This window comes from Pongo abelii, chromosome 7, assembly GCF_028885655.2.
Source record: "Pongo abelii isolate AG06213 chromosome 7, NHGRI_mPonAbe1-v2.0_pri, whole genome shotgun sequence".
NCBI lineage: Eukaryota > Metazoa > Chordata > Mammalia > Primates > Hominidae > Pongo > Pongo abelii.
The window spans coordinates 139392705-139406622 of record NC_071992.2 but is presented as its reverse complement, the minus strand read 5'-3'; the positions used below and the strand labels follow the sequence as shown (position 1 = coordinate 139406622).

The 13918-nt window shown below is 41.0% G+C and overlaps 1 protein-coding gene across 14 annotated transcripts in view; it reads right to left on the bottom strand.

The window, feature by feature from the left end:
- TBC1D31 (TBC1 domain family member 31) overlaps window positions 1–13558 on the bottom strand; it is a 96047-nt gene extending 82489 nt beyond the window's left edge. For 9 of the 14 annotated variants that reach the window (XM_054560852.2, XM_024250535.3, XM_063726275.1 and 6 more), the window contains exons 1-3: window positions 13065–13558; window positions 8656–8802; window positions 3063–3178 (exon numbers count right to left, since the gene is read on the bottom strand). In XM_054560852.2, coding sequence (XP_054416827.2) covers window positions 3063–3178; window positions 8656–8802; window positions 13065–13141 — 340 coding nt within the window. In that variant the 5' untranslated portion in view covers window positions 13142–13558. 14 annotated transcript variants of the gene reach the window in all.
- Between the last annotated feature and the right edge of the window lie 360 nt (window positions 13559–13918).

The window sequence follows — 13918 nt, the reverse complement described above, 5'->3', positions numbered from 1 at the left end:
TTGAGGATATCTGGTGGAGGGGAAGAGATTGAACAAGAAAGACTAATTTATATGTTGCTGTAATAATCCAGGCAGGAGATATGGAGGGCCTCAACTAAGAAAGTGGCAATGGAGAAAAGAACAAATTCAAGAGCTACTAAGGAGAAAAACAAAAAATATTAGTGATCAAGTTGATGTCCTGAGATATAAGAGAAGTGAAGGCTCCAGCGGTTCCAGCTTATTTAAGCAGATGGTGATACTGTTAGTGGATGTAGGAAATACATGAGGAGGGGCCGGGTGGTGGCTCACGCCTGTAATCCCAGCACTTTGGGAGGCTGAGGCAGGTGAATCACTTCAGCCTAGGAGTTCGAGACCAACCTGGGCAACATGACAAAACCCTATCTCTAAAAAAATGAAAAACAAAAAAATAATAATAAATACATGAGGAGGAACAGGTTTATCAATGTGAGATACTGATAATACATTTGGTTTTTAAACTTGATTCTGATGTACTTGTGTGTATCTGTGTAAGCAGAGAAAACAGTTTGCTAGGGAAAACACCAAAAACTATTCATGATAATTATCACTGGGTAGTAAAAGCATAGGTGATTTTTATTTTCCTTTACACTTTTTTGTATGTTTGCAAGTTTTCTACAGTAGGCATGTTTTACTTTTATGATCAGAATTTTCCCCCCGGAAAGATGGAACTTGAGAATAGTCAGAAAGCAAGATATAAATCTGGGAAACATTATGATACAAAGTAGGTCAAAAGTGAAGACAGAGAAATGACGAATCCCTTAGGGAAACAGCAGTGGTTTCCAAACACCATTCAGAGGTCTGGCATTAGTTAATGATAAATTTTCCACTGGTCTTCAGTGAAAGAGAAAAATACAGATAACACAGTGAGTTTTTCATAAAGTCAAATTTAAAGTACTACCCTTTCCTCTGTATTATGTCACTCCCTGTTTATGTTGAAAGAAAATCCCTTGTTTTATGAAACTGTATTTTTTCCAATGTCAATTAGCAATATGAAAAGTTGACAAGCTATGTGAGTTCTTCCACTTTTTTAATGGGGTCAAAAATCCAAACGTCTAGGAACCACTGAAAGAATTCAGGAGACATGATTAAGAAGCAGTTAGAAAGACAGGAGGAGAACCGAGGTAACAGAATGAAAGCTAAAACAAAACAAACTTTCAAAGTAATCCCAGCTGTTAAATGCTATAGAGAAGTAGGATGAAAGTTATAAAGATCACTTAAACAATCAGGGGTTAGGGTTACTAAGGACCTTGGAGACAAAAGTCTCAGTAGCATGGGGTAGGGGAAGCAAGGGTCAGAATTCATCAATGGATACTGTGAAGAAGCAGAATTTGGCAGAGGGGAAAGGAAGGAGGGAGACAGTGTCTAAGGAAGCGGCTTCATGGTGGGGGTTCAGTAAAGTAGAAGAAACTGTGAGAACACAGAACAAGGAAGAAAAAGAGGAGAAGAGTGGAATCTAAGGAAAGGTGAGTTATAAAGACTTCATTTTTCTGATATTTTGTCACAGCAATGTTTGTAACACCAAAAATTGAAAACAGTTTGAAAGTCCAGCAATAGGTAATAGGTTAAAAAATTATGGTAAACATCTGTACAATGGAAAGTTAGGTATTGATTTTAGACATGCTACGCGAATTTTAATGAGGTAAAATTATTCCACAAAACAATATAGATAGGATAATTATGCATTTGTTAGAATATAAAAAGAGTATATACATAGAAAACAGACCAGAAAGAGAGAGCCCCATTATAAAAACACTGTGTCTCTGGGCAGTACTACAGAATCACTGTTTTTTTTCTTCTTTGTTCGCAGGATGAGAGTGTAGTACAATGATTAACAGCAGTGACTCTGCAGCCAGACCACCTAGGCTGGAATTCTGGCTCCACTGCTTATAAACTATGGGACTCTGATTAAGTTACCCATGTGCCTCAGTTTCCTCATCTGCAAAATGGGGATGATAACAGTATTCATCTCTGTGGGTTATGATGATGATTAAAATTAATTAATGTGTATAAAGTCATAGAAAGTCCCTGGCAAAGAGTAAACACTATGTGTTAGCTATCACTATCTTTACTATTATTATTTATACATCTGCTGAATATTAGAACACTTTGATTATTTTAATAAGAAAAAAATACAGTTGAGATACCTTTTTTAAGAGTAATACGTTTAGTCTATAGAACTCTGTGTTCTCAATTTAAAAACATAAGGTGGTATAAAATACACAGGCTATATTAAAAAAAGAAACTGTACCTGTGTAAGTAAAGAATTTGACCTTTACAGAGAGGTCTGGCTTATTTAGGCTCCTGGGAGGTAACTTCTAAACCCTTGACTTAGGGGTGTCTTTGTTATTCCTGGCGGGTCCCTCACACTATACCAGATAGCTTATGCTAAGAAGACTCAGCGTGGGAGATGGCCACACAAGAAAGGTCAACCGTGTGATTAGCAGTTTGGGGCTTCTGGGACAGGTGACATCAGAACAACTTCTTAGGAGGAGAGGAGGGCTGGAAACAGAGTCCAGCCACATGGGGAATGATCCAATCAATCATGCCTATGTCATGGAGCCTCAGTAAAAACTCTCGACACCAAAGCTTGGGTCGACTCCCTGTGTCAACAGTGCTTGGCGCAGATGGCCAGCTACACACCAATACTGGGAGGGTCGTCTGGGAGGGCAATGCGTCCCTGAGGACAATGGAGGCTTCCCTTTTGGAAGCCTCCCAAATTCCACCCCATGCTTCTCTTCCTTTGGCTAGTTATACTTTGTATCCTTTTGCTATATTAATACTGTCATCATTAAGTGTAGTGCTTTCCTGAGTTCTGTGAGTTGTTCTAGTGAATTATCAAACCTGACGGTAGTCAGGAAACCCTGACTTTGTAGTCAACCGCTCTAAAGTGAGGCTGTTTCTAGGACTCCCAGCTTGCACCTAGTGTCTGAAAGGAGGGCTGTCGTGGGGACTGCTCCCTCAAGCTGTACAGAGTGATAAACTTCTTGCATTTCTTCAGTCTATATTTTACTCTGCTTCAAAAGAAAAATAGGAGAACTTCTTACCTGTATCAAAACATTTAATAGAATAATCAGCTAATGCCACAAGGAATTCAGATTTCCTACGAAGATTAAAGGCCAGAGCTGTGCAAGCTTGTGCTGTTCGCTGAACAAGATTGAACCTATTAAGAGATCATTGCATTAGTATCACAAATTCTCCCAGTAATTACAAATTCCATGTGGAAGGAGTCCGTAGAGACGAAGAAAATGAAACCCAGAAAAATGAGCTACCATTTTAGGCCAAAAATAGATTATGAAGGGTGCTATGTGCCATATTAAGGAGTTTGGATGTTATCAGAATAGGAAACCACTGTAAGTGTTTAGCACAGCAGAATCACAATCAGGTACGTGTTTTAGGAAGATGATCCTGGCAGTAATGGCAAATGGATAGAGGGACAAGGAATAAAGGAGATCCCTAAGAAAGTTACTACAGAAAATCTCAGCCAGAGATATGCGAGCACAAATAGGAGAGGTTTCAGAAGCCAAGCAGAGGCTCGGTATGGATTAAACATAGAGTGAAGAAGGGGGAATCAGGACCCGCTTTTGTGTAAAATGAAGATAAGAACAGATAAAAGGCTGTTGTGATGACTAAATGAAATAATACATATTGAGTGCTCAGTAGAGTACTGGGCACCTAGCTAGAGTTTAATTTACAAAAAATTAAGCTTTTGAACTTAGGCAAAAGAGGAATAAGTTTGGGGATAGGAAATAATAAACCTGCTTTTAAACATGCTGTTTAAGGTCCTTGTGAAACTGATCTAGAGTCATGCTGTCTGAAAGAAATACAACGTGGGCTACATACGTAATTTAAATTTTTCTAGGAGCCATATTAGAAAAGAAGAAACAGGTAAAATTAATCTTAATAATACATGATATGCTTTGGCTCTGTCCCCACCCAAATCTCACCTTGAATTGTGGCTCCAATAATCCCCACATGTTGTGGGAGGAACCCAGTGGGAGATAACTGAATCATGGGGGCAGTTTCCCCCACACTGTTCTCATGGTAGTGAATAAATCTCACGAGATCTGATGGTTTCATACGGGGAAACCCCTTTCCCTTGGTCTTCATTTGTCTCTTGCCACCACTACGTAAGACGTGCCTTTGCCTTCTGCCATGATTGTAAGGCCTCCCCAGCTACATGGAACTGTGAGTCCATTAAACCTCTTTTTCTTTATAAATTACCCAGTCTCGGGTATGTCTTTATTAGCATGAGAACAGACTAATATACTTTATGAACTCAATATGTATCTAAAACATTAGTATTTCAATATTTAATCAGTTAAAAATTTTTGAGATATTTTACACTTTTTATCATATTAAGTCATCAAAATCCACCGTGCATTTTAATTTTACACATGCTTCATATCTCAATTTGGACCAATCACTTTTCAGGGGCTCAAGAGTTACATGCAAGCTAGTGGCTCCTGGAGAGCCCAATCTAGAAGATTTCTAGTAGGTAGCAGTAGCGGAAGTAGGTCTAAGTCAACAGTGTTTACATGGCAGATGAAGCCTGAGGCTTGGTGGTGATGTGATTATTGAAAAGAGTACCTGAAATATGGAAGGAAGTAAGCCAAAGAAAGATGTCTGGGGAGCACAACATGGAAGGGGCAGGCACTGGAAGAAGAGTCAGTAAAACAAGGGAAATATGATCAGAGAGGTAGAAAATTCAGCAAGAGCTTTACCATGAAGCCAAAGAAAATAATTTCAGGCAGGATGGGGAGACAAGAGTATTTAGTGTTTTAGTAAAATGAGAACTGAAAAGTGACCAATGGATTGAACAATTAGGAAGATTTTGAGGGAGCCCAGTATGCTGGGCTTTATGATCAAGTCTGATTTTAAGTCCCAGCTCTGCTGCTAACTGCTCAGCCGCAAATGTTTTTAGTGAAGGGTGGCAGAATATGCCATCCCGAACATCCCACTTTGGCATAAGGATTACTTTGAGCTGAAGGTAAATGAGAAAAAGCAGATATAAGAAAAGCTCTCAGCCAGGCGCAGTGGCTCTTGCCTGTAATCCCAACACTTTGGGAGGCCGAGGTGGGCGGATCACGAGGTCAGGAGATCAAGACCATCCAGGCCAACATGGTGAAACCCTGTCTCTACTAAAATACAAAAAATTAGCCGGGCACAGTGGCACACACCTGTAGTGCCAGCTACTTGGGAGGCTGAGGCAGGAGAATTGCTTAAACCCAGGAAGCAGAGGTTGCAGTGAGCCAATCACACCACTGCACCCTGGCCTGGGCAACAGAGCAAGACTCCGTGTCAAAAAAAAAAAAAAAAAAAAAGAAACAAAGAAAAGAAAAGAAAAGCTCTCTGCCCTTGTCTAAAAGTTTACATGAATTTGCATGCATTTACAAAGGAGTCCCTCTTCTCTTCTCTACCAGGAAGGACAACGGTTGATCACAGGAGTTGACTTTAGATCTTTATCATCCTGGAAACAGCACCAGAGAAATGTATATAACTACCATTAGTTTCCCATATATTTGCCTTCCCACAATTTGCTGCCCCTAGAGACTCAAGGTCCTCTTCTTTTGTCTTGTCACTTCTCTAAAAATGTATTGTTCTTTGATGAAGATGCTATATAAGCCAGAGCAGAAGCCACTTCTTGAGTTAGTAATACCTGGATACTGTCACGTGTTACATGCATGACACAAGTTGATAATACTTCATACTAATACCTGGATACTCTGGGTATTCTCATGTGTTACACGCATGATAGAGATTAATAACTTGTTCATTCTTCTCTTGTTAATCTATCTTTTGTTACAAGGGCCCAGTTGAGAATTTAGAAAGTTAGAGGAAAAATTATTTTTTCTCCCCAACAACCAAAAGTGAAAAGGGGACAATGGACAAAATAGTAACACTCATGGTGCAATGTCTCAGGGGAGGCTATCGACGATAGGGATTAGCACTAGAAGAAATTAAGATCACCTGTTTTCATGAATAAGGTAATGAGGGCTGAACTTTATGAATAAGGTAATGAGAGCTGAACTTTATGAATAAGGTAATGGGGGCTGAACTTACAATATACTTGAGGCTGCAATGGGGAAGGAGAAAGGAAAGCTTGAAGGTATTTATTTTTCCATGAATCAGGAGGCCTGGCAGTCAGAATAAGGTTAGAGTCCAATGCAAGGAGACAAGGAAATTGGTAAAGGTTTGTGACACTTGGTAGAGAACAGGAAAAGTTAAGTAACGGTAGATAAGCAAATGAAGTGCAAAGAATCCTCGATGTTGAAGTTCATTATTCTGTCATGAAATCAATCAACAATTATTTTTATTTTTTTCAGAAGTATTAGCAAATAGACAGTGGTACTGATTTAAGGTCGGGAATTGGTGAGGTAAGTTAAGCAAGAATAAAGGGTAGAAAAGTTGGGCCCATTACTTTTTTGGTAAAGGGCAGAAACAATGATTTACAGATTTTTACCTAATGAATCACAGAGAAGTAAATTATATGTCACATCTTTTCTTTAACTATTTAAGTTACCAAGATCAAGTTTCCTATAAATAAGAAAACTCTCCTACATAATCACAATATAACCATCAGCACCAATAAATTACATTTATACATTACCACCATCTAATCCTAAAACTCCAATCAAATTTTGCCAATTTTCCTAATAATGTTCTTTATAGCAAAAGGATCAGTCCAGATTCATGCCTTTGTCATGTCCCTTTCATCTCCCTCAGATTAGGAGTTCTTTAGTCTTTACCCAACTTGCATGATCTTGTCCCTTGTGGAGATAACAGGACAGTTTTGTTATTAGATAGCCTTAATTTAGCTTTGTGTGATGATCCCACTGATTAGATTCAGGTTATATATCTTGAGAGGAATATCATAGAAATGATGCTCTGTTCTTTTCACTGCATCCTATCAGGTGGCACACAAATTTTGATTCATTCCGCTACCAGTTATATTAACTTTAGTCATTTGATTGAGGCAGTGTTTGCTAGGCTTCTTCATTGTATAATTATTCTTTTTCTTCTATAATTAATAAGTATTTTGTGTGTGTGGGGGGGTACTTTGTGACTATTCAATATCCATGCCTTACTAAACTGTTTGTTTGTTGGTTACAACATGAACTCATAGATTTCAATTTTATTCAATGGATGACCCATCTCCAATATGACCAGAGGGAGCTCCTTCAAGCTGGCAACTGTGTCTTTTTGACACATCCCGAACATTCTTTGAACAATTCCTTCTTTCTGGCTACAAAATGTTACAGGTGCATTCTGTACTTTCCCTGTCTGCATTCTGAAATTGGCCATTTCTGCAAATATCCTTGATTCTTTTTAGTAGAAAGTGATATTTTGAAAACAAGAACTCAACACTGGGTATATTCATTGCTACTGGCATGCTGTTGCTCCCAGGCCCTCTGGGTGTACGAAGCTAGGGAATAAGTGTACATATATTTGTACATACCTCTATTTAGTTCTATATCTATCTCTACATATTCAAAACCAGGGGTTCAAACTGATATATCTAATTCCAATGCAACACCACGGGGTTTATTCTAGTTTTCTGCCCTCCATATATGTAAGTCTCTTTTCTAAGAGTGAGAAACTTGGCCCTCATTATCCCTAATATATTTATTTGATCAAAGCCCCCTGTATTAAACTAGCTTCCCATCACTGCGCCATTCGCTATGCAGACACCCTCTGCCTCTCTGCTAGGCTGCTGCAGTTGTCCTTCCCTCTTAGCCCCACTGCGTGAATATCTACCTCCATCAATCCCACCTAATTGCTTTCGGACTAAATTGTTTCACAAGGGAAGAGAAGAGGAAGAAGAGTGAAAACCAACTTTTTTTTTTTTGAGATGGAGTCTTGCTTTGTCACCCAGGCTGGAGTGCAGTGGCAGTGGCACGATCTCGGCTCACTGAAACCTCCACCTCCTGGGTTCAAGTGATTCTCCTGTCTCAGCCTCCCGAATAGCTGGGATTACAGGCATGCACCTCCACACCCAGCTAATTTTTGTATTTTAGTAGAGACAGTGTTTCACCACGTTGGCCAAGCTGGTCTCGAGCTCCTGACCTCAAGTCATCCGCCCGCCTTGGCCTCCCAAATTGCTGGATCACAGGCCTGAGCCACCACGCTCGGTTGAAAATCAATTCTTTAAAATTCTTAGATCTGGCACCCCACAACAACAATGTGCAAAGAAAACTGCGTTATTTCTACATTGCCTGATGATGCACCAGAAATTGATAAACTAGCAATAATGGGCTGGGTGCAGTAGCTGGAACCTGGGAGGCGGAGTTTGCAGTGAGCTGAGATCATCCCACTGCACTCCAGCCTGGGCGACAGAACAAGGCTCTGTCTGAAGAAAAAAAAAAATAGCAATAATAAATTTTTAAATTTAAGAAAAAAAAATAAACTACTAGAGAGACTATTAAAACCAGCACTTTAATTCTTTAAAATGTGAACCATATTATCATTCTGTTCTTTCTCACTTTCTTCCTTTAGGACTTATGACAGTGTTTTGCAAGGTACCTGAAATATAATAGAACTTAATCAGTCTTTCTGAATGAATAATGAATAGCAGGTACGAAAACAGTCAGTGAATTAATAACTTGTTAAATAACGTAGACATCAACAGTATCTGCTTACCTGTTTCCATACAAGTCAAAAACATAAATATTTCCTTGGTGGTCCCCAGCAATTAAGCAGTCGCCTGTGCCATCAAAAGCCACATTCAAAAATCGCAAAACTTTTGGATGGTAATCGGAAGTGTTGTGAATAATGTTCACTATAATTCTGTCAAAGAAAAAAAACCCAAACATTGAATCTATGTCACGTATTACTTGATATTATGAAAAATATGGCAAGTAAAGCATTTCATCTGTTCATTCTTCCCTCTCCTACTGCTACCACTATACCCCCTCTCCTCTAGAATCAATCTTACCAGGATTTCAGAAAAACAGGTCAGAAGCTACTCATTATCAAAGTAGCTACTGTTCATTTATTCATCAAATACTTGATGTTCAGACACAGAACGAGCCAGGTGCTAAGAATAATTGATACAGTCCCTGCTTTCATGGCACTTACAGTTTAGTAGTAAGGACAGACATTAAAAAAATAAACACACATAGAAACAGATTTATAAACTGTGATTAAGTGATAATAACAGGGTATGAGATTTTGCTTTTGTGTATGGAATGTTTCACAGTGAATTACACGTGCACCAGTTTTACTTCCATTTCTAATGTATCTACCATGAATCCCCTAGCAGGCGAGTTCTGTAAGGACGGGACCACTGCTTGCTCATTACTGTACCCCAGCACCTGGCCTACAACACACAAAAGACACGCAAAATATGCCTGCTGAATGAACAAATGCTTCAAGAAATCATTCTTTAAAACCCACATTAATCATACTGCTATATGAAACAGTAAGGGAGCTTAGTTTTCTATCTTATTCTGGAGACACATATGTAATGATTAAACTTAAATGAAAATGAAAATATTCTAACCTGAAGTCTTACACACTGATACACACACACACACACACACACACACACACACACACACAATTAAAAGAAAAAATAAAGAGGAAAAATCAAAACCAAACAGTCTCTAGAAAAATTACAAAAAATTAGCCAGGCATGGTGCATGTGCCTGTGATCCCAGTTACTCAGGAGGCTGAGGTGGCATTATCACTAGAGCCTAGAGCCTGGGGAGGTCAAGGCTGCAGTGAGCTATGATCATGCCACTGCACTCCCGTCTGGGTTACACTGTAAGACCCTGTCTACAAAGGAAAAGAAAAATACGTATAGGGAAAAAAAGATGAACACAGCTAAATATTAACAGCAGCTGTCTGCAGGTAATGGCAATATGGTTAATTTTTTTCCCCTTTCTACTTTTCTATCTTTTAGACACGTTATTTAATGATTACATACTATTTTCATAACAGGAAAGACAAGAATACATGTGTTTAAAGTTACCCTTTTTGAGAGAAGGATCATATACCCTGTATCTGTTGAAAGAAAATTTATAAAATTAACTTACAGCACAAAATAACTCCTTAAAATAATATATGTGTGTATATTCTGGTCACAAAGATCAGAATAATCCCATTCTTTATTGCAACAATAGTTTTTAATCATGAAAATTTTATCTTAATTGATTTTTCATAAATTCTTGGATTTTGTTTTATTTTTTTTTTTGAGACGGAGTCTCGCTCTGTCACCCAGGCTAGAGTGCAGTGGTGCAACCTCGGCTCACTGCAATCTCCACCTCCTGGGTTCAAGTGATTCTCCTGCCTCAGCCTCCTGAGTAGCTGGGATTACAGGTGCCCGCTACCATGCCCAGCTAATTTTTTGTATTTTTAGTACAGACAGGGTTTCACCATGTTGGCCAGGCTGGTCTCGAACTTCTGACCTCGTGATCCACCCACCCTGGCCTCCCAAAGTGCTGGAATTACAGGCGTGAGCCACTGCACCTTCCCTAGTTTTTGGATTTTATATTAGAAACATCTATCTTCATTATAATTTCATTAAAGCATGCTAAATTGAATTAAGTGGATTAAACATTTTCTTCATGTTTATCTAAACATAAGGCTTTTTAGACTCATTAAAAGAAATAGCAAAATTCTTAACAATGCTTATTTTTATCTAGTCCCCAAGGAATTAAAAACACAAAAATAAACTTACAGAAATGACAAGCAATATCAAAATGTTTCATGGCAACTAAACTCAGAGCAAACAACTTTTTCCTCCAGTCTTATTTTCTACAACACTTATTACATGTTCTGGCTACAAAATTACATAATCATTGTTCAAAATATGAAAAATATAGAAATACACTAAGAAACAAATACTCAATTATAATCCTACCATGTAGATGTAATCACAATAGTGACATTCTGCCACCTCCGATTTTTCATACAAATCACACGTAAAAAATTTATTTTAAAGCAACTTCCTTTCAGATTCTCACAGATTGCCTGACAGAGTTCCTCAGTTCTCAAACATAAGAAGATCAAATATTTACTGAGCACCAAATGTGTAAGACAACCTGTCTGGTAAATCTGATTATCCCCACTGACAGCCTTAGTGATTAACTTGCCCAAGGTCACAGAGTTGGTAAACGGACATTTACTTCAACAAAATACATCTGACTCCAAGTCAGTGCTCTCTGCCTGTCTAAACAGCATGAACAATGGGTTTTAACGAACACAAAGATAAGCTATGTTTTAGTGGAAGAAGCAAACGACATTTGGATAATCAACCCATTTCTTTCACTTTTTGAATCTTGCACATATATCTAGATATTCTGTATCATCAAGACAGAGAAGGCGAGTTGGCTATAACTTTTAGAATGTTTAGAGAATACCAGAGGTGGGAGTGGTATTTACACAAACTCAAAATTTGAAAATGAAAAACTTGAGGAATCCCCACTTTAGACAAAATTTTTTATTCAATGTAGTTGAGACAGCAGCATTGATAAAGAGGCCTGACAGTAACCAGGAACAACCTGCTGGTAAAACGTCTCGCATCGCACTTTGGATATACAGAGTAGGCACTTAAAACTCTGATTTGTCGGCCAGGCGCGGTGGCTCACGCCTGTAATCCGAGCACTTCGGTAGGCCAAGGCGGGTGGATCACAACGTCAGGAGATCAAGACCATGCTGGCTAACACGGTCCGTCTCCACCAAAAATACAAAAAATTAGCCGGGAGTGGTGCGCCTGTAATCCCAACTACTCAGGAGGCTGAGGCAGGAGAATCTCTTGAACCTGGGAGGCGGAGGTTGCAGTGAGCTGAGATCGCGCCACTGCATCCGAGCCTGGGCGACAGAGCAAGACTGTCTCAAGAGAAAAAAAAATTCTGATTTGTCAAGAAGCAACCAAAGGATCAATAGAAAAATCACTAGAGGCTGGGCGCAGTGGCTCAGGCCTGTAATCCCTGCACGTTGGGAGACTGAGACAGGCGGATCACCTGAGGCCAGGAGTTCGAGACCAGCCTGGCCAACATAGTGAAATCGCGTCTCTACTAAAAATACAAAAATTAGGCGGCCGTAGTGGCGCGCGCCAGTAATCCCAGCTACTTGGGAGGCTGAGGCAAGAGAATCGCTTTAACTTGGGAGGTGGAGGTGGCAGTGAGCCGAGGTCGCGCCACTGCACCCCAGCCTGGGCGACAGAGCAAGACTCCGTCTCAAAGAAAAGAAAAATCTACGAGAACAAGAAACACATTGAAACAGGAACTCAAACGATTTCCGTGAAATCCTAGGGAATTAGAAGCAATAAGATCACTCTGAGTGCAGAAATCGAAATCCAAATGGCACCGCTTTGTAGCAAAGGCTTCCAGGGAAATCACACAAGACAGGCTGAGCCTCAAACAGGACAGGTATGAAAAGCAGAATGAAAAGCAGCGCTGGCCGTACTAGAAGCCCCCAGCAATGCATAATGAACGCCCCTGCCCCTACATAAACGCCAATATGTGAACTCCAGAGAACTCCAGAGAACCGGAAGTGTGTTTTGTTGCATCGGCGTCCCCAGCGCTTAGAGGCGTGCTTGGCACACAGTAGGCGCTCAACAAATAGTTGATGAATGCTTGTGCGTCTAAACACAACCAAGGATTTAAGGATGGATAAACTGAAGCCTTTGGAAGAGGCAGAATTGTCCTGCTCTTCCACCTCGCATCTCCCCCTGGAGTTCTGCTCTAGCTGCAACTGTTAAATACTCACTGAGCACCTACTACGTGCCAGGGACACTAGCGGGATACCGTGATCATAAAAGCAGGAGAGTCCCGGCACACAGCAAAAGCCGGAAGTTCCCAGGTCTGAGAACCACCGGCCTCCTGCTCCGCGCTGTCCCGGACCAGACCCCAGCTCCCAGAACTCAGAAGGGGATCTCTGCAGACCCTGGCGTCCACAGCCACCTGTTCCACCGCAGGCCATCCAATCCAGGGATGCGGGGCAACGTCAGAGCCAGAACCTGGACCGCTGCCTGACGCCCGGCGTCCCCTCCTCGCCGGTCTCCATACCCTCCACAGCCCGCGCCCTCCCGCCACGGCCTTTACCCGTCCCGCGTGGCCGGGGACGGCTTGCGGTGCCATATCTTGCCGCTCTCCTTGTTGCCTAGGTCAGTGCTCTGCATGGCGAAGCTCGCCCACGACCGCCGGCGGCCCGCTGGGTAACCGTCCCGGTGCCTTCCCGGCAGGCCCAGCGCTCCCGACCCGGGTAATTTGAGCTCCGGCCGCGGCGGCCTCTGTCCTGCACCAGCCGGCCGTACCAACCCCCTTTCTAATAACAACCAATCGGAAGGCTGATCCCTCCCAAAATCCGCCCAAGCGGCCACTCCCTCTCTGGACAATGGAATCGACCAAAGACCTTCTCTTAGACTCCACCTCTTTCTGAGCTCAGTCTTCCCGCCCCCGGACCCAAAGCCTTCTGGGAATCGTAGTTTTCTGCAGGTGGATCATAGACGCGAGGAATTGGCTTGGGAATTCTGCCCTTTGGGAGTCTCGTGGGGGTTTTAGGCTCCCATCAGAGGCAATAAAAGTCATTTTCTCCTGTGGTCCCTGCATTCCGTTCTAAATTGCTTTTAGGGATTAAGGAATTGTATAGAAATAACTAAGAGAAGCAAGGAGACAAGTGCAGAGAAGCAAGGAGACAAATACATTGAGAACTGATGGGTTCCTTTCATAGAACGTTCGGGCTCAAAAGAAACTTACAGATGAAATAGTCCATTCTTCCTGACCTTTTCACCATCCTCATGGTTTTGTTTTGTTTCTTCAGTTCCGTAATCTGACAGGACCTTCCAGCATTATGTTCAGTCCACCAATCACGGTCCAGAAAAGCAATAATATCAACAACTGGCTGCCTTGACTTTAGCGTTCCTTTGATAAAAATTCTCTTAGTGCCTCCGGAGTGC